Below are 23222 nucleotides of genomic sequence, written 5' to 3'. Positions count from 1 at the left end.
CTGTCAGCACAGCCTGGCTGCAGGATTGTTTGAGAAGTTCAGCCCTTCATTACGCTTTGCCCTCCAAGTGGCTGAGTTTCTTCACCCGTGTGGAAGTCTTTTATTTCAGGAAACAGAGGGTAAAAGCAGCCTCTGGAGGAATGAGGATTGCCCCAAGAGCTGCCTGATGCCCACGCTTTCCAGCAGCCCATGGCAGCGCAGCATGTACTGGGCCACTGTGCCCTTGCAGCAACCTCCCCTGGCTGCCCTGCTGCACCTTAACACTCCAAGGGGAGGAGGAGAGAAGCTTGGGCCCAGCCTGCCCAAGCCTCCTGAGCCGTCCCAGGGCACACACAGGCACCTGTTGTCTGCCACGGATTTGTGGGCTGCCCGTGATCCCTGCTGCACAGGAAATGTCTTGACTGCTCCAAGCTGGAGATATTGTGGAGAGCCATATGTCTTGTCCTTAGGTCGCTGCCCACTGCGAGCAGGGAGGGGCGACCAGCGCATGCGCACCACCCGCAGCGTGCCGCAGTGTCAGGTGTGGGAGCCCGTGCAGCAGGGCACAGGGATGCTGTCCCTCCTCCCTTTCGAGTCCGTCCTATACACGGGCAGTCCCTGTGACCGCAGTTCTTACCATGGTCTCCACCAGGCAGAGAGCTTGCTCCAAAAAGGCTGTGGTGCCCCAAAGGGAGGGCCTGTCCAGAACCGTGGCCGTACAGGTCTCTGGCTGCAGGGAGTGCCAGAGCCTGCGGCTGCCAGGGGAGGGAGGCAGGTATTGCACCTGCGTGAGGTGCAAGCAGGTGGGAGATCTGGTCAGCGTGGTGGCAGAGCTGATCGAGGAGGTTGAGAGACTGAGGGCCATCAGGGACTGTGAGCGGAAGGTCGACTGGTGGAGTAGCTCCCTGGTGTTCCAGAGGGAAAGGCGCCGGGGAGATACCCCACAATTGGTGGTGGACGCCCTGCCCTGCCCCTGTCGGGCAGAGGAGGGGAACCTGAGGGATGGGGAGGGTTGGGAGAGGGCCCCTGCTCAGCATGGTGGGCGACCCCCCCTCTGCTTCGCTCACGTCCCCAGGTCCCCCCAAGCAATGGGTTTGTAGCATTGAACATTGAAAGTGGAGGTAAGTGGGGAGGTGCAGGAAGGTTCCCCAAAGAGCTTACCAAGGACGAGGCAGTCGACTCCACGCATTCAGACTGCCTCTGCCAGGAAAGAAAGAAGGGCGGTTGTGGCAGGCGACTCCCTTCTCAGAGGAACGGAGGGCCCCATTTGCAGACCAGATCCGAGCCGTAGGGAAAGTGTGCTGGCTAGCTGGGGCCCGGCTCAAGGACATAACTAGAAAACTCCTGGAGCTGGTTGACCCCACTGATTACTACCCATTGCTCATAGTTCAGGAGGGCAGTGATGAAATCGTTCAGAGAAGCCTGCGAACGATGAAGAGAGATTTCAGGGGTTTGAGAGGAGCTGAGCACAAGGGAGGGCCCCAAACCAGCCTCACCCAGCCGGGGACATGAGGTCATGGATGGATCCTTTGTGGCCCACACTGGTGACACCTTGCCGGTGCTGGCAGTGTCCGTCAGGACAGCGAGGGGACAGGGCAGGAGCGAGTGGGACTGGCGAGGAGCCCCCAAGTGCAGCCCACGTCTTTCCCCACTGCCCGTGGCAGTCCCGAGCCTGCCCCCTCCTGACCCTCACCCCTCATCACTCAATGGAGCAGAGACCCCCAAGCCGCCCCAGGGTGGCCTGGGAAGAGGATGAGAGCTCCCAGGAGAGCAGCTCTCTAGTGGAGCCCATCGAGGTGTGCGAGGTGGAGCCGCTGCAGCCTGGTGAGCGAGGGTCTGCGCTGGGGTGGGCAGGGCTGGGGCCAGCCGCGCCCCCTGCTTGAAGCCAGGGCCCCCTTCCCTTGCTTCATCCTTAAGCCCCTCTCTACAGCAATGCTCGCTCTCCTTCTGTCTTAGACGCTATCTGGCTACCTGTGTATGAAGAGGAAGAGGAAGCTGTGGTCTTCATCGAGGCCTACGTCAGAAACCCGGAAAGGGTAAGAGCAGCCCTTTCCATGGCGGCTGTGCCTGCATGTCCTGGCCGTGCCCCGGCTCTGCTGCCAGGCTGCTGGAGGGCTGCTGGCTGGGCAGAGCTGCTGCCCTCCAGGCGTCCCGCACAGCTCCGCACCCCGCAATGCTGCGGTCCTGCTGGCTGTGGCTCCCCCCCTCACGCTCCCTCTTGGTATCTCTGTGGCTGCCAGGATGAGGTGCAGAAGATGAAGTTCCTGAGGAACATCGTCACTGTGTGCACAACTGCCCAAGAGAAGGGCTTGTTAGAGGGCCTGGACATCTTCTGCAGCAGAAATAAGCTGGCACAGAACATCCAGGTGAGGGGACGTCTGGCGGGCTGGGGAAGGGAGCGAGGCTCCCTGGGCATTGGGCAGGGGTGACTGGGAGCAAACATACATGGACACCAAGCTTCCCCCAGTGGGATCTCGGGTGCTGCTGGGACCTCAGCATTGCGAGGTGCAGGGGGGCACTCTTGGCGGGGGATACCGGGACTCTGCCAACCCTGCCGACAGTGCTGGCTCTGCTGGCGCTGTGTGCCTGTGGCTGCCAGGTCCCATCCAATTTGTGCTCTCCAGGTGCTGCTGGACGAGGAGCCCAGGGACAAGCTGTGCACAGCGGTGCGGCAGCAAGCCATGCTTGCTATCTATGCCTTAAGGTACGGACCCTGTCCCTGGCTGATCTGGCACTTCCCCAGAGCATGGGCCTGGCAGATCTGGAAAGGAGGCATCCACCATCCAGGCAGGGCCTCTGCTCTGCCCTGCTCGGGGCTTGCCCAGAAGGTGTAGGGAGCACTGAAGCTCTCTGCTGGGAGGTGTCAGGACTGTCCTCTGGCCCAGGCCAGCCTCGCGGAGGAAGATGCTCCTCCCAGCAGGACTCCCCATCCCTTACAGGGAATCTTGCCCACGGGAGGTGCGTGTCCATTTCCCTTTGTCATCGGGGCACTGATCCCAGCACCATTGTCTCTCTTTCCAGCGTGGTGGAGATGGTGTTGGAGGACAAAATGATGTCTCTTGTAGCTGCGTGTTCCAGCAGTGTCTTCTTCCTTCCTCCGGAAGAGGAACTGGACATTCACCTCTACAATATGGTATGTGCTGGGTGAGCCACAGGAGCCCCCATCCCTCTGGCTCCGTGCAGTTTCCCTGTGTTTAGAGATGACTGAAGATCCTTGCAGAGCAGGGTCTCAGCCTTGCTTTACCCCATTCCTTCCCTCTCACCCTTGTCATCCGCCTGGCAGCAGCCAGTGCTTGAGGCCTGGTCTGCACACAGCAGCTTTTCTGCCCTGTGGCGTCCCCTGGGCAGTGCATGGAGCTGCAGCTGTCCTTTCTTGGCAGCAAGGAGAAGTTCAGCACAGTTTCTTAGCAGCGTGAGGAACTGCTGAAAGCCTGTCACAACCTCTTGTTCTTCTTCCAGACCCTGAACAATCTGGACATCATGCTGAGAACATTGCTGATCAGCGCTCCTGCCTCCAGCCTCTGGGACAGGGTGAACATTATCTTTCAGGTCTGCAATTCGCACAGCGTGGGCTTCACAAGGGGCTGTTCCTCACCCTAGAGGGAGGTGACATATAATAGTGGAGAGTGCCCCCTGTGCCGTGCACAGAGACCATAGTGCCTGCCGGGAGTGTGCCCAGCACGCTCAGGGGAGCCAGGGGCTGCCCACCAAGCTCTTCTAGGGCCCCAGTGTCCCCTGGCTGCTGTCAACGTCCCTTGCCCTCCACAGGTCCTTCCTGTGTCACAGCACAGCTTCCCCCCAGCACTTCTGGGCCTCCTCTGCCCCCAGAGCTCTCCTTGCAGCAAAGCAGTGGCAGAATTTGAGCCCTGTCCTTGTGCACCGCACTGGCAGCATCTGGAGCTGCCATCGCCCTGCTTTCCTGGTGCCCCGTGCTTTCCTTGCCAGGTGTGAATGGGGCAGAGTTCTCCTGGGACCTGCCCATCCTGCACAGGAGCCCAGCCCCGAAACTCTGTTCTCCTGGCCTCCCACTGGCAATATCTCCACCCCACTGCAGACCCCTGCAGGGCAGTTCATGCTCCAGAAGCCAGGCTTCATGGAGAGGGGACAGAGGGCCGTGTTCTGGGGGAGGGCACGGGAAGGGAAAGGAGCTGAAGGAGCTGAGCCTCCACCAGGGGTGGAATGTACCTACTTGCCTGGCTGCAAGGTTGGCCACGGGATCTGTGTCAAGGGACCCGGCGGCTTGGTGCCCCACTGAGGGCTTTGCCCCAGCTCTGGGGAATCCCTGATGAACAGTGCAAGTCCAGCCAGGAGTTCAGCAGCGCTGCTTCGGCTGGAGCAGTTGTCAGCTCCCAGAGCAGATCAGCAGCTTTGCTTCCTGCAGGTGCTGCTGCAATTCACCACCTCCGAGACTAAAATTGTAAAGGAGAGAGCCATGGAGAGGATCTGGAAGGTTATTTTTTTCCTGTACGTTTTTTCCGGGAAGCAGGTAAGGAGCCAGACACCCTCCAGCCAGGGACTTTGTCCCTCCTTTTCCCCTGATCTTCCCTCCGCAGGCCTTGCTCTCTGACTCAGTGTGACATGTCTTCCTTTCCTTCCTTCCTTTCTCCAATAGATATTTGGAAACTACATCCAGCCTTCTCATAGAAAAGACATTGTCCGCATGACACTTGAGATCATTCGAGAATCCAGCATCGATAACAACAAGAAGCACTGGGCCAATTTCATGCTGGAAGTGGCCATCCAAGACCCTGAAGTCTGGCTGATGGAAGTAAGCAGCCCATGGCTGGATTGCCCTGCCCTCGAGCCCTTTCATCCCTCGCTTGTATCCTGCCTCGCATTCCCAGCACTTGGGCAGCAGTTTCAGTGGCCCCCGGCAAGTGGCTGCAGTCCAGTGGCGGCTACATTCTCTCCTGTGTCCCCTCCAGGTGCCAAAGATTCTGAGGTTCCTCCATGAAAACCTAAATAGCAACAGCACATCTTTACCCCGGAACATCTTCACTTCAGTACTGCATGCGCTGACCGGCCAGTTTCCCAGACAAGCGGTCATAAGCGTGTTGACTGACCTTCCGTCACTTGACAGGTACCAGCTCTGACAGTCCTCGGGGCCTGTTCCATACTGGGAGAGGGTTCCAGAGACTCTCTGGCTGCCAGAGCCAAGGAAAGCTGCACGACATCCCTGAGATGTGGGCCCCTCCATCGCACGGTGCTCGCCAGCCCTGTTGGGGCAGCCAGGGCCTCAGCATCCAGACCGGACCAAGGCAGCCCAGAGAGCCCGTCACGCTCCCTCCTGCCCCTCCTGCTTGCCCAGCCTGGTCCCCCAGGGCTCCCTAAGCACATGGTGGGGAGGTCCAGGGCTGCAGGACAGCCTGGGGCCTGCGGGGTTGGTCTGGGTCACGGCGCTGTGACCAGGGCAGCCCTGCCAACAGCGTTTTCATCTTGCAGCACTACCCTGGACATGTGGGAAGAGATGATTTCCCAGGCTAAAATTTCAAGAACCGTCTTGAGGGAGCTGTGCGCTGTGGTCCGTAGTCGAAGGAGCCGCAAGCTTTTCAGAGCCAACACAATCAACAGCAGCATCGTTCATATAATTGTGAGTTACCCTAGCAGGCCTAGCTCCCATCCATGGCCGTGCGTACCCCCCCAGGAAAACCATCACAGCTCTCTGCCTTTCCCATCTTCCTCAACCTGTCACCTCTTCCGGGGTTTATGGACACAGCCCGTTAGGGCCAGCACCAGCCCCCCTCCACCAGCCATGTGGGGTCCGTGTGCTCAGACATGAAGCCTGCCCCTTTCCTGGCAGTGCTCTCTTTACCCCGGCTCCTGGCAATGGCTGGGGCAGAGTCAGGACAATGGCTGGGGCTGGGGCAGAGCCATGGCCTCTGCACGGGCTGAGCAAGCTGTGAGGCCAGGGACTAGTGGCACCTGTAGCCACCTGCTTCCAGCGCCTGCTTTGTGCCAGTTCATGCTGGTCTGTTGCTCCTCAGAGGCATGGCAGCAAGAGGCTGCGGACAGCCAGAGGGCAGGAGGAGCAGGCAAAGGAAGGATGCTCTGTGTTGCCAGGCGCAGGGCACGGAGGAGCCACACAGTCCTCTGCAGGCATGGCTGCTCCAGGACAGGCTGCGTGTCCCTCATGCCCTGCCCTGAGCTGCCAGGGGAGCCAGGAGCTGCAGGCTGCGGGGCTTGCTGCGGGTGTACCCACCTCTCCCATTTGTGTTCACTTCAGAGAGTGATCCGTGGGCGTCGAACACCAGAGGATTTCTACGAGTCAAAGTACCTCCAGAGGTGTCTGAGGCTTCAAAGCCTGCCGATGCTCTCTCTGGCGCTCAGAGCCCTTGTCATGGAGTCAGAGAGATGTGAAGCGGTGAGTAGTATTTGGCCAAGTGAAGACCTTTTGGCAGCCTGGTGCTGGGGCAGGAGGCAACGCCATGGCTTGGCTTGGCTGGGAGGCAGGAGGCGGGGTGATGGTGGTGATGGGGCCTGGTGTCTGCCTGTGGAGCTTTCCAGAAGCTTTCCAAGTGGGTTCCTGGGGGCTGTTTGCAAAGGGGCTGACTCGGGAGGGGACGCAGAGCCTTTGCTCTCCTGACCTCCTTTTCCCGTGCCCTGCTCTCCCCACATCCCCATCACTATGTCCATGGCCACTGCCTGCCAGGAGGCTGCTGGTGAGATTCCCATGGCAGCTGCCAGGAAGTGAGCAGGAGGCTGGTGCTCTGTAACCAGAGCGTCCTGGCCGGGGTGGCCATTCACCTCTTGACTAAAAACAAATGGTGTCTTTCTGCACAGGTGAGGGAAGTGCGGGTCCTGCTGCCAGAAGTCATGGAGACTCTGCAGTATGACAACACACACATCACTGAGAAGGCCCTGACTGTCTTCGAAAACGTGATCGGTCATCTGGAGAAGACGGAGGCCAGCCCCATCGCTCTGGCACTGGCTGAGAGACTCCTGCCTCTTTTTAACAACGTAAGGCTGCTGTGGGTGACTGAGCCCTGCAGACGGGCACTCCGCAATGGCGTTGCCCTTCAGCCCAGGCCTGTGGGCAGCACTCGGGCAGGGCCTTCTTCTCTCTCTGCTCCTCTGGGCACTTGTGGGCTGTCTTCTGGGCTCTGCAGTCCAACAGGGCTTCTCCCTGTCAGGTTGATAGATATGGGTGGTTCGGGGCCCATGTGCTGAGGCCCAGCCCAGCCTCTCAGCAAACCATCTGCCCCCCAAGAGTTGCTTTCAGACCATCAAGTGCTGCCTCCACCACCAGTGCCAGGCAGGACCAGGTGACCTCCCCATGTGCTGAGGCAGAAAGGCAGAGGCTGAACTGGCGGAGCATGCACCAGAGGCCTTACCAAAGGCCAGCCATATATCTCTCCTCATTTGCCTATTCCCAGGAGAGTTGTGCTTTGGTATGACTGGTGCAGCTGGTAGTATATGTGGGCTTGCTGGGAGGCACAGGCACCCGATGCTGGAAACCTGGTGCTTTGCTTTGCATAGGCCCCCATCTCCTTTCTGTAGAAAAGGAGACACATCGCCTTTCACAACTGCCACCCTACGTCCCTTGCTCCCCACGGGCAGAGGGAGGCTGGCAGTTGCTGAAATCCTCCTTTTGTCCTCCCTAACAGGTGTCCAGCGAGGTGCGAGTGTTCTCCATGCTCCTCTTCCAAGACCTGATGGAGTCTGTGGTGTGGTGGAAAAAAGGAGCAATGAAAACAACCGTGCGCAGGGCCCTTATTCCACTGTTTTTCCGGATGAGTGACGAGACTCAGAGCGTGGCCAAGGTACAGATTTCACACCTGGCCGTTGATGTGGGCACTGGGTGTGCTGACACCAGAGCGGTATTCTGGGCATGGGGGGGGGGGCAGGGCAGCAGGCAATCAGACACTTTAGAGATGTGTGTGCGGTGCCATCTCCCTGCCTCTGCTTCTCCACAGGCCTCTGCAGTAGTCCTACTTGCCTGTGCAAAGTTCCTGAAGTGGAAACAGCTTGAGCAGCTGACTCAGACTCAGCAAGCAGAAACCTGTATTACTGGGGAGTACTTGGTAAGGAGAAACATACAGCAACAGCCCAACCCCAGGCCCCAAAGGGACAATACTGCAGCTGCATCGTGGCTCCCTTCCCTCCAGCACAGAGCCCCAAGGGCTCTTCTGCAGGCCCCCCTGCCTTCCCCACCCCCAGGATGCGGGAGGAGACCCTAGCCCATCTGGGCCTTGGCAGCGGGACAGGAGGGTCTCCTAACTCTCTCCAAACCTCGGCCCCACAGAGCTCCTGGCTGGGAGCTGGGGATGGCCTGGGGGAAAGGGGGAGGGCGGTGCTGGCAGGAGGGACTGGTCCGGCTGGCTGGGGAGGGTATGTGAGCCCCGCGCCCTTGTGCTTTCTCCAGCTCAAGCAGAAGAGCAGCAGGGTGGACGGATACCTGCAGCAGAGCCTGCCATACCTGGAGGATGCTCAGGCCAACTTGCGACAGGAGGCTGTCAAATTCATCGGTGAGTCCAGGCCCCGCTTCCCTGTCTGGGCCCTGCCCTGGCAGCAAGGCACAGCCCTGTGGGCCCTGAAGCCCCTGATTGTAGCCCCAGGAGCCCTGTGCCTCCCTCAGCCCCCTGCCCATGCAGGTGGGCCTGGTGTGTGCCTTGCTCAGGTTCCTCCTTGGGCACCGTGCTTGGCGGGGAGCTGGAGGGGACGCAGCCAGGCTGGCTGGACATGGGGCTGTGCTGGGAAGCAGGCTCTGACCGTAACACTGTGCCTAGGGCTTGCTGTCTACCATGCTGGCATCCAGAGTGAGGAGAAGCTGAATGAGCTCATCCAAGGTGAGTGCGGGCGGTGCTGGGGGTGCTGCGCCCAGTGGAGAGGGGGCAGAGCCCACGCAGTGTGCAGCCATGCCTTGCCCTGCTCCAGGGAAATGCTGCAGTGGCAGAGGGATGTGGGGGGACATGTGGGATGCTCCTGAGCAGCAGCTTCCAGCTGATCCCTTTATCCCACTTGCTCCCCGTGGCCAGGGAAGGAGACAGGTGGGGCTGGCATGGTCTGGAGGCATGCCGGGGGGGTCTCTGCCAGTCGATGGGTTTCATCTCTGCTCACTTTCTTACTGTCACAGCCCTCCAGCCTTTGGAAGATGATGCCCATGAGCGGATCCGTCACCTGGCAGCTGGGACCATCGAGATCCTGAGACATCATAGGCAGCAGCCAGCATCACAAAGGACTTGGCTCGCAGCACTGTGCTGCTGGCCCTGAAAAGCCAGGGGTCTGTCGAGCTCCCCTGCAAAAAATGTGTCTTTATAAAACTGTGTAGTGTGTTTACGTGGCAAGGTTTTGGTATCAGTGGACCATAGGGTTGGCTTCTGTGAGAAGAATCTAGATGCCCCATGTTAGATAAGGGCCCTGCTGCTGACCAGAGCCAAGCCAATAAACGATGTTGTTTGTGCCTCTGCAAGAGCATATTTAAGAAAGGGAAGAAAAAAAATGCTGCTACACAGCAGCTGGGAGAGTGAGAGGAGTGAGAAACAGCCTTGCAGGCGCCAAGGTCAGTGAAGAAGGAGGGGGAGAGTATACACTGCTGTGATCTGCACGTGTAGGTAGAAGAGCGTTGGTATCACACCAGTGTTGTGTTTACTGCTGAGCAATACTGGCACTGCATCAGGACTCCCTCTAATCCCCCAAGAGCCAGCAGGCTGGGGATGGGCAAGAGGTGAGGAAGGAACATCACCAGGGCAGCTGACCTAAACCAACCAAAGGGATATTCCATGCCATATGATGTCACACTCAGCAATAAAAGGTGGAAAAAGGAAGGAGAGGCGAGGGGTGGGCTCTCATTGTGGAAACGTCTGTCCTCCCGAATAACAGGAAATTCACCCCTGAACAAGTGCAAAATCCTAAAACGCTGGCAGAATGCTTGAAAAATGTGTGGCATCACCCTGGCACTTCCAAAGAGACAAAAAACACTGCAACGTGCTGGGGCTTGGCCTGTGCTCAATGGGCCACAGTCAATGCCACTGCAACCCCTGTGACAGACCCTGCGGCAACTCCAACCCCTGTTACAGTCCCTGTGGCCACTGCAACCCCTGTGACAGACCCTGCGGCCACTCCAACCCCTGCAATGGGCCCTGCGGCCGTTGCAACCGCTTTGATGGGCCCTGTGGCCACTGCGTTCCCTGTGACAGGCCCTGCAGCCACTCCAACCCCTGCAATGGGCCCTGCGGCCGTTGCAACCGCTGTGACGGGCCCTGCAGCCATTCCAACCCCTGTGACAGGCCCTGCGGCCACTCCAACCCATGTGGCAGTCTCCAAGGCTGGTCCAAGGAAACAAACTGTGCCGGTGTCAGTTGCCCCTGTATCCAAGATGAAACAATGGATGTCAGGTCGTTCAGAAAGCAGAGGAACTCCTACTCAGACGGGGGGGGGGGGAAGACAAGACAGGATACTCCAAAGTGGCTGGGCCATCAGAGGAACAGGCATATGAAGAGCAAGACATCATAAGAGCATCAATGACTACCTGATGCCTATCCAATTGTGAGCTACGAGATATGCGAAAAGATTTCAGTCATCGTCCAAGTGAGTACCTTGTCACCTGGCTGCTCCGGTGCTCAGATAGCAGGGCCAATAGCCTGCAATTAGAGGTCAGGGAAGCCAGGCAGCTGGGATCCCTCACTAGGGAAGGGGGCATTGACAAAGCACAAATGAAAAAAGGAAAAGGAGCACAAATGTTCACCCTCTGGAGGCGACTCCTGTCAGGCATGAAGGAAAGGTATCCCTTCAAGAAAGGTCTTGCATGTCAACTAGGCAAGAGGACCACCGTGGAGAAGGGTTTCCAGCACGTGAGGGTATTAGCCATGCTGGATGTGATTTAGGATGACCTAGACAACGAACAGCTATCCAAAGATCCAGATGAAGTCAAGTGTACGCGACCCATGTGGCGGACGTTTTTACAGAGAGCACCATCATAATATGCCAGCTCATTGGCAGCAATGACCTAGAGAAAACGAGAGGAACCTGTGATGGACGAATTGACTAGACAATTCCAGCAGTACAAAGAAAGTCTCTCTTCTTCCTGCATCTTGGCTGGGGAGAAACTTTCCCAGGAGGTCGACCAATTTAAAGAGAATATATCTTCCTCCCCACCTATGTGAACCAGTGTCTCAGCTATCAGGAGCAAGCATCCCTCTGTTCAGGAAAGGAGATACAGGGAGTACACGCACCACGTGCTGTCCTGTGGTTTTACCTACGTGACCATGGAGAGGACATGAGAAAATGGGATGGAAAATCTGCCTCGACCCTAGAGGCATGGGTACGTGCAGCCCCCTCATTTGCCAGGGACTGCTCCAGACCGCACTGGAACAGGGGGAGTCTCCTGAACACCTGCAATACATCGATGAGATCATCATGTGGGGTGACACAGCAGAAGTTTCTGAGAAAGGGAAGAAAGTAGCCCAAATCCTTCTGAAAGCTGGCTTTGCCATAGAACAAAATAAAGTCAAGGGACCAGAACAGGAAATCCAGTTTTTAGGAATTAAATGGCAAGGGGAACTTATTTGGATCCCAATGGATGTGATCAACAAAGTAACAGCTATGTCTCCTCTAAGTAGAAAAAAGGAAACTCAATCTTTCTGAAGCATTGATGTTTTTTGGAGAATGGACGTTACAAGTTACAGTCTGATTGTAAGCCCGCTCTATCAGGTGACACAGAAGAAGAATGATTTCAAATTGGGGCCGGAGTAACAGCAAGCCTTTGAACAAAGTAAACGGGAGAGAGTTTATGCAGCGGCCTTTGCTCCAGTCCAAGCAGGACAAGAAAAGAAAGTGAAGAAGTGAGGAAAGGATCCCCTCTCGTCTCCCCAGCAGATTTGCTCCCTGAGGAGATAAGATAAAGCGTATAATTCTTAACAGTTTCTGAGAGATGGTTCCGGGAGTATGGAGGTGATGGCCTGATTTGTCTCATGACCAGTAACTGTATCGTATCAGAAGCCAGTGTTACACAGCACAGCAAAATGATAACCTTACAACAGCCCCCCAAAATGATAAACAGCACAACAGGGAACACATAGAGCAAGTAATGTGCCATACAACACAATTCTGAAAACAAACACAGCAAACCCAACATAAAAAAAGAAAAAGTCAACCTCGTGATCGGCAACTATTAAACTGATCTAATGCTTGTAAGAAATTCCTTATAACACACTCAACCTTTCAGGCTCCGCATTGGGTGCCAGAAAGGACTGTTGTGGTTTAACTTGGCAGGAAGCTCAGCACCACACAGCCGTTCGCTCACCCTCCTCCCAACCCTGTGGAATGGGGAAGAGAATCGGGAAAAGAAAGAAACAAAGAGGAAAAAACAAAACTTGTGGGTTGAAATAAAAACAGTGTAGTAGGCCAGAAAGGGAAGGAATAATGATGATGATGATGGTGATGATGATAGTGAAGAAGAAAATGATAAGAATAAGAATAATCAAATGTACAAAGCACTGCTCTAGAAGCCTGCCCTTATCCTCCCACACTCCCTGCCACTCATAACTATCCTGCCTCAGGACAGATCTCTGGATGGCATTCTTAAGCAGTTGTTTAATTTTAAACGAAACACAAAGTGCATTCAGGAGACATAAGAATAAGAACACGCTGGTCTGAACATCCCAAGGATTGTCAAAGTTTTGAAGAGCCATCGTAACTAGCTCTTCAAGTAGAAGGGAAAGTGAAGGAGAAAGGCAGAGTGAAGAGGGAGGAAAAGTATTCCTCCCTTATACCCCCTCCCAGCCCCCCCATTGGCTCCTTGAGGAGAAAAGGTAAAAGTGTAATTATTAATAGTTTCTGAGATATGGTTTTGTAAGTATGGTGTTACTGTAAAAGTCAGTCAAAGAAACTCTCTAGTAATCAGTTTGGAATTTTAGAAACCAGGCATTCTGTAATTGCGGCGCCAGATGCACAGGGGATCACTCCACCCAGTGTGCGTGCTGACTTTTTCAAGCTACGAGGGTTATATACAATAAAAACATGCATATTCATCAGCTTGCTAAGAAATAGTTAACATATCCATACTATTTCCCATAACTCATTAAAATTTGAAAATGTCTCTGGCGCATGCACATTTGTTTCCACTGGTGGTGTTTTGGGGGTCTCTGGTGGTCATCGGTAGTCTTCCTCACTGTGTTCTGACACACGGAAAAGAAACTTTACAACTCAAGGAGAGTTATAAAGCAGGTATGTTTATTGCAGCGCTGGGTGCAAGGGGGATCGTTCCACCTAGCTTGTGCACCAAGGCTTACTACCAGGGTGCTTATACTGATAGGATATATACATATTCATTTCAGTTCCCCCGTAAGTCTCTTGCATATTCATTAGGTAGCGGAAGAATCATTAACATAGGTTCCCGCCCCTATTTGCATGTGCGCTGGAGTCCTCGGGTGGTCGTCCAGCGTACTCTGTTGGTCTTTTGATGAAGGCCAGAAGTCTTCCTTGCTGCTAAACTTTAGTTACCGGGGCAGCTGGTAAATCGCGCAGAGATCAGCTGTCAAGCTGATCTTAGGCTGGTCTAAAACAGAAAATTAAGTCTATCCTAGCTGAAACCAAGACAACCTGGCTGGAAATGGCTGTGCAAACTACACAAACAGGCAGGAGCTGGTGGATGCAGGAGTCAGGAAGCCACAGGTGACAGTGGCTGCGCAGTGATCTTGAGCCCTTCCTGGCCATTCTGTCTGCACTGTTGTTGCTCTTGCTGTGCCCCAGCAGTGCTGCCCCACCGAGTGGGGGCGTGAGGTCACAGAGAGGCCCTTTGTGACACAGGCCGGTGTCACCTGGCAATAGCTGGTGCTGGCACAGTGGCCCCGCACTGTCCGTCAGGACAGCGAGGGGACAGGGCAGGAGCGAGTGGGACTGGCGAGGAGCCCCCGAGTGCAGCCCACGTCTTTCCCCACTGCCCGTGGCAGTCCCGAGCCTGCCCCCTCCTGACCCTCACCCCTCATCACTCAATGGAGCAGAGACCCCCAAGCCGCCCCAGGGTGGCCTGGGAAGAGGATGAGAGCTCCCAGGAGAGCAGCTCTCTAATGGAGCCCATCGAGGTGTGCGAGGTGGAGCCGCTGCAGCCTGGTGAGCGAGGGTCTGCGCTGGGGTGGGCAGGGCTGGGGCCAGCCGCGCCCCCTGCTTGAAGCCAGGGCCCCCTTCCCTTGCTTCATCCTTAAGCCCCTCTCTACAGCAATGCTTGCTCTCCTTCTGTCTTAGACGCTATCTGGCTACCTGTGTATGAAGAGGAAGAGGAAGCTGTGGACTTCATCGAGGCCTACGTCAGAAACCTGGAAAGGGTAAGAGCAGCCCTTTCCATGGCGGCTGTGCCTGCATGTCCTGGCCGTGCCCCGGCTCTGCTGCCAGGCTGCTGGAGGGCTGCTGGCTGGGCAGAGCTGCTGCCCTCCAGGCGTCCCGCACAGCTCCGCACCCCGCAATGCTGCGGTCCTGCTGGCTGTGGCTCCCCCCCTCACGCTCCCTCTTGGTATCTCTGTGGCTGCCAGGATGAGGTGCAGAAGATGAAGTTCCTGAGCAACGTCATCACTGTGTGCACAACTGCCCAAGAGAAGGGCTTGTTAGAGGGCCTGGACATCTTCTGCTGCAGAAATAAGCTGGCACAGAACATCCAGGTGAGGGGACGTCTGGCGGGCTGGGGAAGGGAGCGAGGCTCCCTGGGCATTGGGCAGGGGTGATTGGGAGCAAACATACATGGACACCAAGCTTCCCCCAGTGGGATCTCGGGTGCTGCTGGGACCTCAGCATTGCGAGGTGCAGGGGGGCACTCTTGGCGGGGGATACCGGGACTCTGCCAACCCTGCCGACAGTGCTGGCTCTGCTGGTGCTGTGTGCCTGTGGCTGCCAGGTCCCATCCAATTTGTGCTCTCCAGGCGCTGTTGGAAGAGAAGCCTGTGGATTACCTGTGCACAGACGTGTGGCAGGAAGCCTTGCTTGCTACTGCCGCCTTGAGGTACGTGCCCAACCCCGTCCCTGGCTCGGCTAGCACAACCCCAGGGCATGAGCCAGGTGGCCCTGACCCTGGCAAGCATACATCCTCCATCCGGGCAGGCCTTTGCTCTTCCATGCTCGGGACTTGTCCAGAGGGCAGAGGGAGCCTTGCAGCTTCCTGACTCGTCCAGCCTTTGCCCCAAAGCAGGAGGTGTCAGGACTGTCCTCTGGCCCAGGCCAGCCTTGTGGAAGAGGATGCATCCCCCAGCAGGGCTCCTCATCCCTCCTGTGAAGTCCTGCCCATGGGAGGATGTGGCGTAATGACGACACGGACACCAGGGTTCTTTAAGGGATCAATAACTTCTTTACTGAGGGCATAACTTCCACTCCCTTAGTGAGGCCAGGCTCCCTTCTTATACCGTTCGCTCTACAGCAGTACTTTTCTAATAATTATTCATTGATCAACAACTTTGTCTTAATGGCTGGAGAACAGGCAGTCCGAGCCAGCAAGGCATCTCCCTTCTTTGTTCCTTCTAACCTCTTTACATTCCTCATGGCCTCATTGTTAAGAGTCCAATGTTATCACCAACCATGGGGCTTGTCAACCCCCATGGCCACGCTTCCACTGGAGGACTGTGTCTATCTCCCGTTGTCATCGAGGCACCGTTCCCACCAACAATGTCTCTCTCTCTGCAGCAATGTGGAGACGGCACTGGAGGGTGAAATGTTGTCTCTCGTTGCTGCATGCATTAGCAGAGTCTTCTTTCTTCTGAGAAATGAGGATCTGGACACTCAGATCACGGTGATGGTATGTGCTGCTGAGCCACAAGAGCCCCCATCCCCTGCACTGCGCGCAGTTTCCTCCTGCTTAGAAACAACTGAAGATCCCTGATGAGGCAGGTCTTGGACTGCTTCCCTCCACCCCTTCCCTCTCACCCTTGCCACAACACTTTGTCCTTCTTGCAGATCCTGGAAAATCTGGACATCATGCTGAAATCATTGCTGATCAGCTCTCTTGGCTCCAGCGTCTGGGAAAAGTTTCAGAGTATCTTGGAGGTCTGCAATTTGCACAGCATCAGCCTTACAGTGGCTGTTCCTCACCCTAGAGGGAGGTGACACGTTATAGCAGAGAGTGCCCCCTGTGCCGTGCACAGAGACCATAGTGCCTGCCGGGAGTGTGCCCAGCACACTCAGGGGAGCCAGGGGCTGCCCACCAAGCTCTTCTAGGGCCCCAGTGTCCCCTGGCTGCTGTCAACGTCCCTTGCCCTCCACAGGTCCTTCCTGTGTCACAGCACAGCTTCCCCCCAGCACTTCTGGGCCTCCTCTGCCCCCAGAGCTCTCCTTGCAGCAAAGCAGTGGGAGAATATGAGCCCTGTCCTTGTGCACCGCACTGGCAGCACCTGGAGCTGCCATCGCCCTGCTTTCCTGGTGCCCCGTGCTTTCCTTGCCAGGTGTGAATGGGGCTTTGCTCCAGCTCTGAGGAATTCCATGGTGGACAGTGCGAGTCCAGGCAGTTCTGCTGGAGCAGTTGTCAGCTCCCAGAGCAGACCAGCAGCTTTTCTTCCCGCAGATGCTGCTGTATTTCACCACCTCTTCGAGCATAGTTGTGCAGGCAAACGCCACGGAAAGGATCTGGAAGCTGGTTGGTTTCCTGCACAGCTGTTTCTGTGAAGAGGTAAGGAGCCAGGCACCCACCAGCCAGGCCATCTCCCTTTCCCTTCTCACAGATTCCTGCGAGGCAAACCTGGGCCCAGCACAGGTGGGGGCCATCAGCACGGCTCTGCCCTGAAGGGAAGGGAGGGTCTTTGCTCCTCCTTTCCCCTGACTCAATGTGTCATGTCTTCCTTCCTTCCTTCCTTTCTTCCTTTCTTCCTTCCTTCCTTCCTTTCTTCCTTTCTTCCTTCCTTCCTTCCTTCTGTAGCCATTTGGAAAATACATCCAGCCTTCTCAGAGGACAGCCATCGTCCTCAGGACTCTTGAGATGATGAGAAACTACAGCATGTATGATGATGAGTATGGTTATGCCGAATTCATTCTAGACATAGCCATTCAAGACCCTGCCTCCTGGCTGATGGATGTAAGTAGCCTGTGGCTGGATTGCCCTGCCCTTGAGCCCTTTCATCCCTCGCTCGTATCCTGCCCCGCATTCCCAGCTCTTGGGCAGCAGTTTCAGTGGCCCCTGGGTAAGTGGCAGCTACATTCTCTCCTGTGTCTCCTCCAGGTGCCAAATATCCTGAGGTTCATCCATGAAAGCCTGAGCAATTGCACAACTGCAGAACACCTGAAACTCTTCTCAGTACTTTGCATACTGGCCAACGAGTTTCCTAGGGAACTGCTCATAAGCATCTTGACAGACCTTCCAACACTTGACAGGTACCAGCTCCGAGAGTCCTGGGGGCTTGTTCCATACTGGGAGAGGGTTCCAGAGACCCTCTGGCTGCCAGAGCCAAGGAAAGCTGCACGACATCCCTGAGATGTGGGCCCCTCCATCGCACGGTGCTCGCCAGCCCTGTTGGGGCAGCCAGGGCCTCAGCATCCAGACCGGACCAAGGCAGCCCAGAGAGCCCGTCACGCTCCCTCCTGCCCCTCCTGCTTGCCCAGCCTGGTCCCCCAGGGCTCCCTAAGCACATGGTGGGGAGGTCCAGGGCTGCAGGACAGCCTGGGGCCTGCGGGGTTGGTCTGGGTCACGGCGCTGTGACCAGGGCAGCCCTGCCAACAGCGTGTTCTGGGCTTGCAGCACTACTCTGGACATCTGGAAGGCGACGCTTTCCCTGCCAATGAATTCAGAGGAGATCTTGCAAGAGCTACAGAATGTTCTCCGGGACAAACGGGTGTGCAGCTTCTTTGAAGTCAACACCGTGGACTTAAGCACCGTTCACTTGGCTGTGAGTAACCAGACAACACACCTTGTTCCCCTTTGGGGCTATGCGTGCTCCTCCAGGAAAACAGGCACAGTCCTCTCCACATCCCATCTTCCCCAAACTGTCACCTCTTCCAGGACACAAGGACACTGTCCCTTAGGGCCAGCACCAGCCCCCCTCCACCAGCCATGCGGGGTCCGTGTGCTCAGACATGAAGCCTGCCCCTTTCCTGGCAGTGCTCTCTTTACCCCGGCTCCTGGCAATGGCTGGGGCAGAGTCAGGACAATGGCTGGGGCTGGGGCAGAGCCATGGCCTCTGCACGGGCTGAGCAAGCTGTGAGGCCAGGGACTAGTGGCACCTGTAGCCACCTGCTTCCAGCGCCTGCTTTGTGCCAGCTCACGCTGGTCACGGAGCCAGGAGCTGCAGGGTGCGGGGTATGCTGCAGGCTCTGCCCATCTCTCACGGCTGTGTTCGTTTCAGATGATGCGCCCCAAGGATCAGGCACTAGTGGAATTATGTGACCCAGAAAGGCTCCAGGTGTGTCTGAGGCTTCAAAGCCTGCCGATGCTCTCTCTGGCGCTCAGAGCCCTCACCATGTTGTCAGAGAGACCTAAGATGGTGAGTGGGACATTGCCAAGTGAAGCCCTGTTGGCAGCCTGGTGCTGGGGCAGGAGGCACCGCCATGGCTTGGCTTGGCTGGGAGGCAGGAGGTGGGGTGGGTCGTGGTGTGGCGGGTTGTGGTGGGGTGGGGTTGTGGCTGCCTGTGGAGCTTTCCAGAAGCTTTCCCGATGGGTTCCCTGGGAGCAGGTGGCAAAGAGGGTGACTCAGCAGGGGATACAGCATCTTTGCTCTCCTGAAGACCCTTCCCTGTGCCCTGCTGTCCCCACAACACCATCAGTGCTAGCAGGAAACAGGGCAGGAGTCTGGTGCTGCGTAATCAGAGTATTTTGGCCAGGGTGGCCATTCACCTCTTGACTAAAAGCAAATGGTGTCGTTCTGTACAGGGAAGAAAATTGTTCTTCCTGCTGCCGGACGTGATGAATACACTGCTGTATGACAACACACACATCACTGAGAAGGCCCTGACTGTCTTCAAAAATGTGATCGGTTACCTGGAGAAGACAGAGGCCAGCCCCATCGCTCTGGCACTGGCTGAGAGACTCCTGCCTCTTTTTAACAACGTAAGGCTGCTGTGGGTGACTGAGCCCTGCAGACGGGCACTCCGCAATGGCGTTGCCCTTCAGCCCAGGCCTGTGGGCAGCACTCGGGCAGGGCCTTCTCCTATCTCTGCTCCTCTGGGCTCCTGTGGGCTGTCTTCTGGGCTCTGCAGTCCAACAGGGCTTCTCCCCGTCGAGTTGAGAGCTCTGGGCAGCCAAAGGCTTCTGTTCTGGGGGCAGGAAGATGGAGGCTGAGCAGTCTGAGCATGCCCCAGAGGCATTATCCAGGGCCAGCTACGTCTCCTCTTCAGCCCATTCCCAGGAGAGCTCTGCTTTGACATGGCTTGTGCGGCTGGTAGTAAAAGTGGGTCGGCTGGGACTGCACTCTGAGGCACAGGCACCCCGTGCAGGAAACCTGTTGCTTTGCCTCATGTGGGCCTCCAGCTCCTTTGTTCCGAATACGAGGCTTCACCCTTCACATCAGCCACCCTACGGCCCTTGCTCCCCATGGGCAGGGGGAGGCTGGCAGTTGCTGAAATCCTCCTTTTGTCCTTCCTAACAGGAGTCCAGTGAGGTGCAAGAGCGCTCCATTCTTCTCTTCAAAGACTTGATGGAGTGTGTGGTGTGGTGGAAAAAAGGAGAAATGAAGAAGACCATGCGTAGGGCCCTTATTCCACTGTTGTTCCGGATGAGTGATGAGACTGAGAGCGTGGCCAAGGTACAGATTTTGGATGTGAACATTGATGTGGGCAGTGGGCGATCTGACACCGCAGGGGTGGTCTGGGCATCAGGGGCCAAGGCAACAGGCAATTAAAGATGCCTGGAATGTGTGTCTGTGGTGCCACCTCCCTGCCTCTGCTTCTCCACAGGCGTCAGCAGTAGTCCTACTTGCTTGTACAATGTTCCTGAAGTGGAAACAGCTTGAGCACCTGGCTCAGAACGAAGACATCACTAGGATTAGGGAGTACTTGGTAAGGAGAACCGCCCAGCCCCACGCCCCAAATGGACAAGCCTGCCCGATGTGCCCAGGCTGTGGGCTGTGCAGCTGTGCGTGGCCTGCGCTGCTCCAGCCCAGAGTCCACCGCCTGCTGCTGCCCTGTGGCTCCCTTCCCTCCAGCACAGAGCCCCAAGGGCTCTTCTGCAGGCCCCCCTGCCTTCCCCACCCCCAGGATGCGGAGGAGAGCCTAGCCCATCTGGGCCTTGGCAGCGGGACAGAAGGGTCTCCTAACTCTCTCCAAACCTCGGCCCCACAGAGCTCCTGGCTGGGAGCTGGGGATGGCCTGGGGGAAAGGGGGAGGGGGGTGCTGGCAGGAGGGACTGGTCCGGCTGGCTGGGGAGGGTATGTGAGCCCCGCGCCCTTGTGCTTTCTCCAGCTCAAGCAGAAGAGCAGCAGGGTGGATGAATACCTGCAGCAGAGCCTGCCATACCTGGAGGATGCTCAGGCCAACTTGCGACAGGAGGCTGTCAAATTCATCGGTGAGTCCAGGCCCCGCTTCCCTGTCTGGGCCCTGCCCTGGCAGCAAGGCGCAGCCCTGTGGGCCCTGAAGCCCCTGATTGTAGCCCCAGGAGCCCTGTGCCTCCCTCAGCCCCCTGCCCGTGCAGGTGGGCCTGGTGTGTGCCTTGCTCAAGCCCCCCCTTAGGCTCCGTCCTTGGCGGGGAGCTGGAGGGAACGCAGCCAGGCTGGCTGGACATGGGGCTGTGCTGGGAAGCAGGCTCTGACCGTAACACTGTGCCTAGGGCTTGCTGTCTACCATGCTGGCATCCAGAGTGAGGAGAAGCTGAATGAGCTCATCCAAGGTGAGTGCGGGCGGTGCTGGGGGTGCTGCGCCCAGTGGAGAGGGGGCAGAGCCCACGCAGTGTGCAGCCATGCCTTGCCCTGCTCCAGGGAAATGCTGCAGTGGCAGAGGGATGTGGGGGGACATGTGGGATGCTCCTGAGCAGCAGCTTCCAGCTGATCCCTTTATCCCACTTGCTCCCCGTGGCCAGGGAAGGAGACAGGTGGGGCTGGCATGGTCTGGAGGCATGCCGGGGGGGTCTCTGAAGGTCGGTGGGTTTCATCTCTGCTCTGTTTCTTTCTGTTGCAGCCCTCCAACTTGTCACGAAGGATGTCGATTCATCACTCTGTGTTCTGGCAGCTCAGACCATCCTATGCCTGAGAAGTCGAATTAAGAGGCCAATACCTCTATGGGTTCAGCTTGCAGAACTTTTCTGCTGGCCCTGCATAGCCAGGGCATACGGCTCTGTTTGATTAAAGCTGGAACAGCAAATCCAGTCTCGTTGTGTCCTTTACATGGGCAGCAGCCTGAGTGCCGTTCCTGGCCTCTGCCACTGTGGGCTATCTGTCAGCACAGCCTGGCTGCAGGATTGTTTGAGAAGTTCAGCCCTTCATTACGCTTTGCCCTCCAAGTGGCTGAGTTTCTTCACCCGTGTGGAAGTCTTTTATTTCAGGAAACAGAGGGTAAAAGCAGCCTCTGGAGGAATGAGGATTGCCCCAAGAGCTGCCTGATGCCCACGCTTTCCAGCAGCCCATGGCAGCGCAGCATGTACTGGGCCACTGTGCCCTTGCAGCAACCTCCCCTGGCTGCCCTGCTGCACCTTAACACTCCAAGGGGAGGAGGAGAGAAGCTTGGGCCCAGCCTGCCCAAGCCTCCTGAGCCGTCCCAGGGCACACACAGGCACCTGTTGTCTGCCACGGATTTGTGGGCTGCCCGTGATCCCTGCTGCACAGGAAATGTCTTGACTGCTCCAAGCTGGAGATATTGTGGAGAGCCATATGTCTTGTCCTTAGGTCGCTGCCCACTGCGAGCAGGGAGGGGCGACCAGCGCATGCGCACCACCCGCAGCGTGCCGCAGTGTCGGGTGTGGGAGCCCGTGCAGCAGGGCACAGGGATGCTGTCCCTCCTCCCTTTCGAGTCCATCCTATACACGGGCAGTCCCTGTGACCGCAGTTCTTACCATGGTCTCCACCAGGCAGAGAGCTTGCTCCAAAAAGGCTGTGGTGCCCCAAAGGGAGGGCCTGTCCAGAACCGTGGCCGTACAGGTCTCTGGCTGCAGGGAGTGCCAGAGCCTGCGGCTGCCAGGGGAGGGAGGCAGGTATTGCACCTGCGTGAGGTGCAAGCAGGTGGGAGATCTGGTCAGCGTGGTGGCAGAGCTGATCGAGGAGGTTGAGAGACTGAGGGCCATCAGGGACTGTGAGCGGAAGGTCGACTGGTGGAGTAGCTCCCTGGTGTGCCAGAGGGAAAGGCGCCGGGGAGATACCCCACAATTGGTGGTGGACGCCCTGCCCTGCCCCTGTCGGGCAGAGGAGGGGAACCTGAGGGATGGGGAGGGTTGGGAGAGGGCCCCTGCTCAGCATGGTGGGCGACCCCCCCTCTGCTTCGCTCACGTCCCCAGGTCCCCCCAAGCAATGGGTTTGTAGCATTGAACATTGAAAGTGGAGGTAAGTGGGGAGGTGCAGGAAGGTTCCCCAAAGAGCTTACCAAGGACGAGGCAGTCGACTCCACGCATTCAGACTGCCTCTGCCAGGAAAGAAAGAAGGGCGGTTGTGGCAGGCGACTCCCTTCTCAGAGGAACGGAGGGCCCCATTTGCAGACCAGATCCGAGCCGTAGGGAAAGTGTGCTGCCTAGCTGGGGCCCGGCTCAAGGACATAACTAGAAAACTCCTGGAGCTGGTTGACCCCACTGATTACTACCAATTGCTCATAGTTCAGGAGGGCAGTGATGAAATCGTTCAGAGAAGCCTGCGAACGATGAAGAGGGATTTCAGGGGTTTGAGAGGAGCTGAGCACAAGGGAGGGCCCCGAACCAGCCTCACCCAGCCGGGGACATGAGGCCATGGACGGATCCTTTGTGGCCCACACTGGTGACACCTTGCCGGTGCTGGCAGTGTCCGTCAGGACAGCGAGGGGACAGGGCAGGAGCGAGTGGGACTGGCGAGGAGCCCCCGAGTGCAGCCCACGTCTTTCCCCACTGCCCGTGGCAGTCCCGAGCCTGCCCCCTCCTGACCCTCACCCCTCATCACTCAATGGAGCAGAGACCCCCAAGCCGCCCCAGGGTGGCCTGGGAAGAGGATGAGAGCTCCCAGGAGAGCAGCTCTCTAGTGGAGCCCATCGAGGTGTGCGAGGTGGAGCCGCTGCAGCCTGGTGAGCGAGGGTCTGCGCTGGGGTGGGCAGGGCTGGCTCCAACCCCTGCAATGGGCTCTGCGGCCGTTGCAACCGCTTTGATGGGCCCTGTGGCCACTGCGTTCCCTGTGACAGGCCCTGCAGCCACTCCAACCCCTGCAATGGGCCCTGCGGCCGTTGCAACCGCTGTGACGGGC

General features: G+C 57.3%; 2 protein-coding genes across 5 annotated transcripts; both read left to right on the top strand.

Annotated features, from left to right (window-relative positions):
- Window positions 1-936: 936 nt before the first annotated feature.
- Window positions 937-13912, top strand: LOC136788768 (uncharacterized). 3 transcript variants are annotated; one of them, XM_066987446.1, is made up of 15 exons: window positions 937-1803; window positions 1936-2345; window positions 2604-2683; window positions 3001-3112; window positions 3439-3528; window positions 4361-4465; window positions 4592-4747; window positions 4905-5059; window positions 5422-5569; window positions 6203-6340; window positions 6760-6936; window positions 7584-7739; window positions 7893-8000; window positions 8342-8444; window positions 8706-9040. In XM_066987446.1, exons 1-15 carry the CDS (start codon window positions 1488-1490, stop codon window positions 8903-8905), a joined length of 2454 nt encoding a protein of 817 aa, XP_066843547.1. In that variant the 5' UTR covers window positions 937-1487; the 3' UTR covers window positions 8906-9040. The 3 variants fall into 3 exon arrangements, with proteins under 3 accessions (XP_066843547.1, XP_066843548.1, XP_066843546.1); XM_066987447.1 differs by having other exon boundaries at window positions 1539-1803; window positions 1936-2015; window positions 2220-2345; window positions 7584-8000; window positions 8706-9036; XM_066987445.1 differs by adding an exon at window positions 9053-13912 and having other exon boundaries at window positions 1540-1803; window positions 7584-8000; window positions 8706-8765.
- LOC136788769 (uncharacterized) lies at window positions 13893-22930 on the top strand. 2 transcript variants are annotated; one of them, XM_066987449.1, is made up of 17 exons: window positions 13893-14028; window positions 14161-14240; window positions 14445-14570; window positions 14829-14908; window positions 15583-15694; window positions 15853-15942; window positions 16457-16561; window positions 16808-16963; window positions 17108-17259; window positions 17624-17771; window positions 18228-18365; window positions 18752-18928; window positions 19467-19622; window positions 19774-19875; window positions 20278-20380; window positions 20642-20701; window positions 20989-22930. In XM_066987449.1, exons 1-17 carry the CDS (start codon window positions 13911-13913, stop codon window positions 21150-21152), a joined length of 2067 nt encoding a protein of 688 aa, XP_066843550.1. In that variant the 5' UTR covers window positions 13893-13910; the 3' UTR covers window positions 21153-22930. The 2 variants fall into 2 exon arrangements, with proteins under 2 accessions (XP_066843550.1, XP_066843549.1); XM_066987448.1 differs by having other exon boundaries at window positions 14161-14570.
- The last annotated feature ends 292 nt before the right edge of the window (window positions 22931-23222 follow it).

This window comes from Anser cygnoides, chromosome W (assembly GCF_040182565.1).
Source record: "Anser cygnoides isolate HZ-2024a breed goose chromosome W, Taihu_goose_T2T_genome, whole genome shotgun sequence".
NCBI lineage: Eukaryota > Metazoa > Chordata > Aves > Anseriformes > Anatidae > Anser > Anser cygnoides.
This window is presented reverse-complemented; position numbering and strand designations above follow the sequence as displayed.

What these genes read in the sequence shown, in the direction of transcription:
- LOC136788768 (XM_066987446.1), top strand. Translation starts at nt 1,488, where the DNA reads ATGAGGTCATGGATGGATCCTTTGTGGCCCACACTGGTGACACCTTGC. An exon ending in ACATTCACCTCTACAATATG is followed by an intron (nt 3,113 to 3,438) that starts GTATGTGCTGGG and finishes TTCTTCTTCCAG; the next exon opens with ACCCTGAACAATCTGGACAT. An exon ending in TCCTGCCTCTTTTTAACAAC is followed by an intron (nt 6,937 to 7,583) that starts GTAAGGCTGCTG and finishes CCTCCCTAACAG; the next exon opens with GTGTCCAGCGAGGTGCGAGT.
- LOC136788769 (XM_066987448.1), top strand. Translation starts at nt 13,911, where the DNA reads ATGGAGCAGAGACCCCCAAGCCGCCCCAGGGTGGCCTGGGAAGAGGAT. An exon ending in GGAGGCTGTCAAATTCATCG is followed by an intron (nt 20,381 to 20,641) that starts GTGAGTCCAGGC and finishes CACTGTGCCTAG; the next exon opens with GGCTTGCTGTCTACCATGCT. An exon ending in GCTGAATGAGCTCATCCAAG is followed by an intron (nt 20,702 to 20,988) that starts GTGAGTGCGGGC and finishes TTTCTGTTGCAG; the next exon opens with CCCTCCAACTTGTCACGAAG.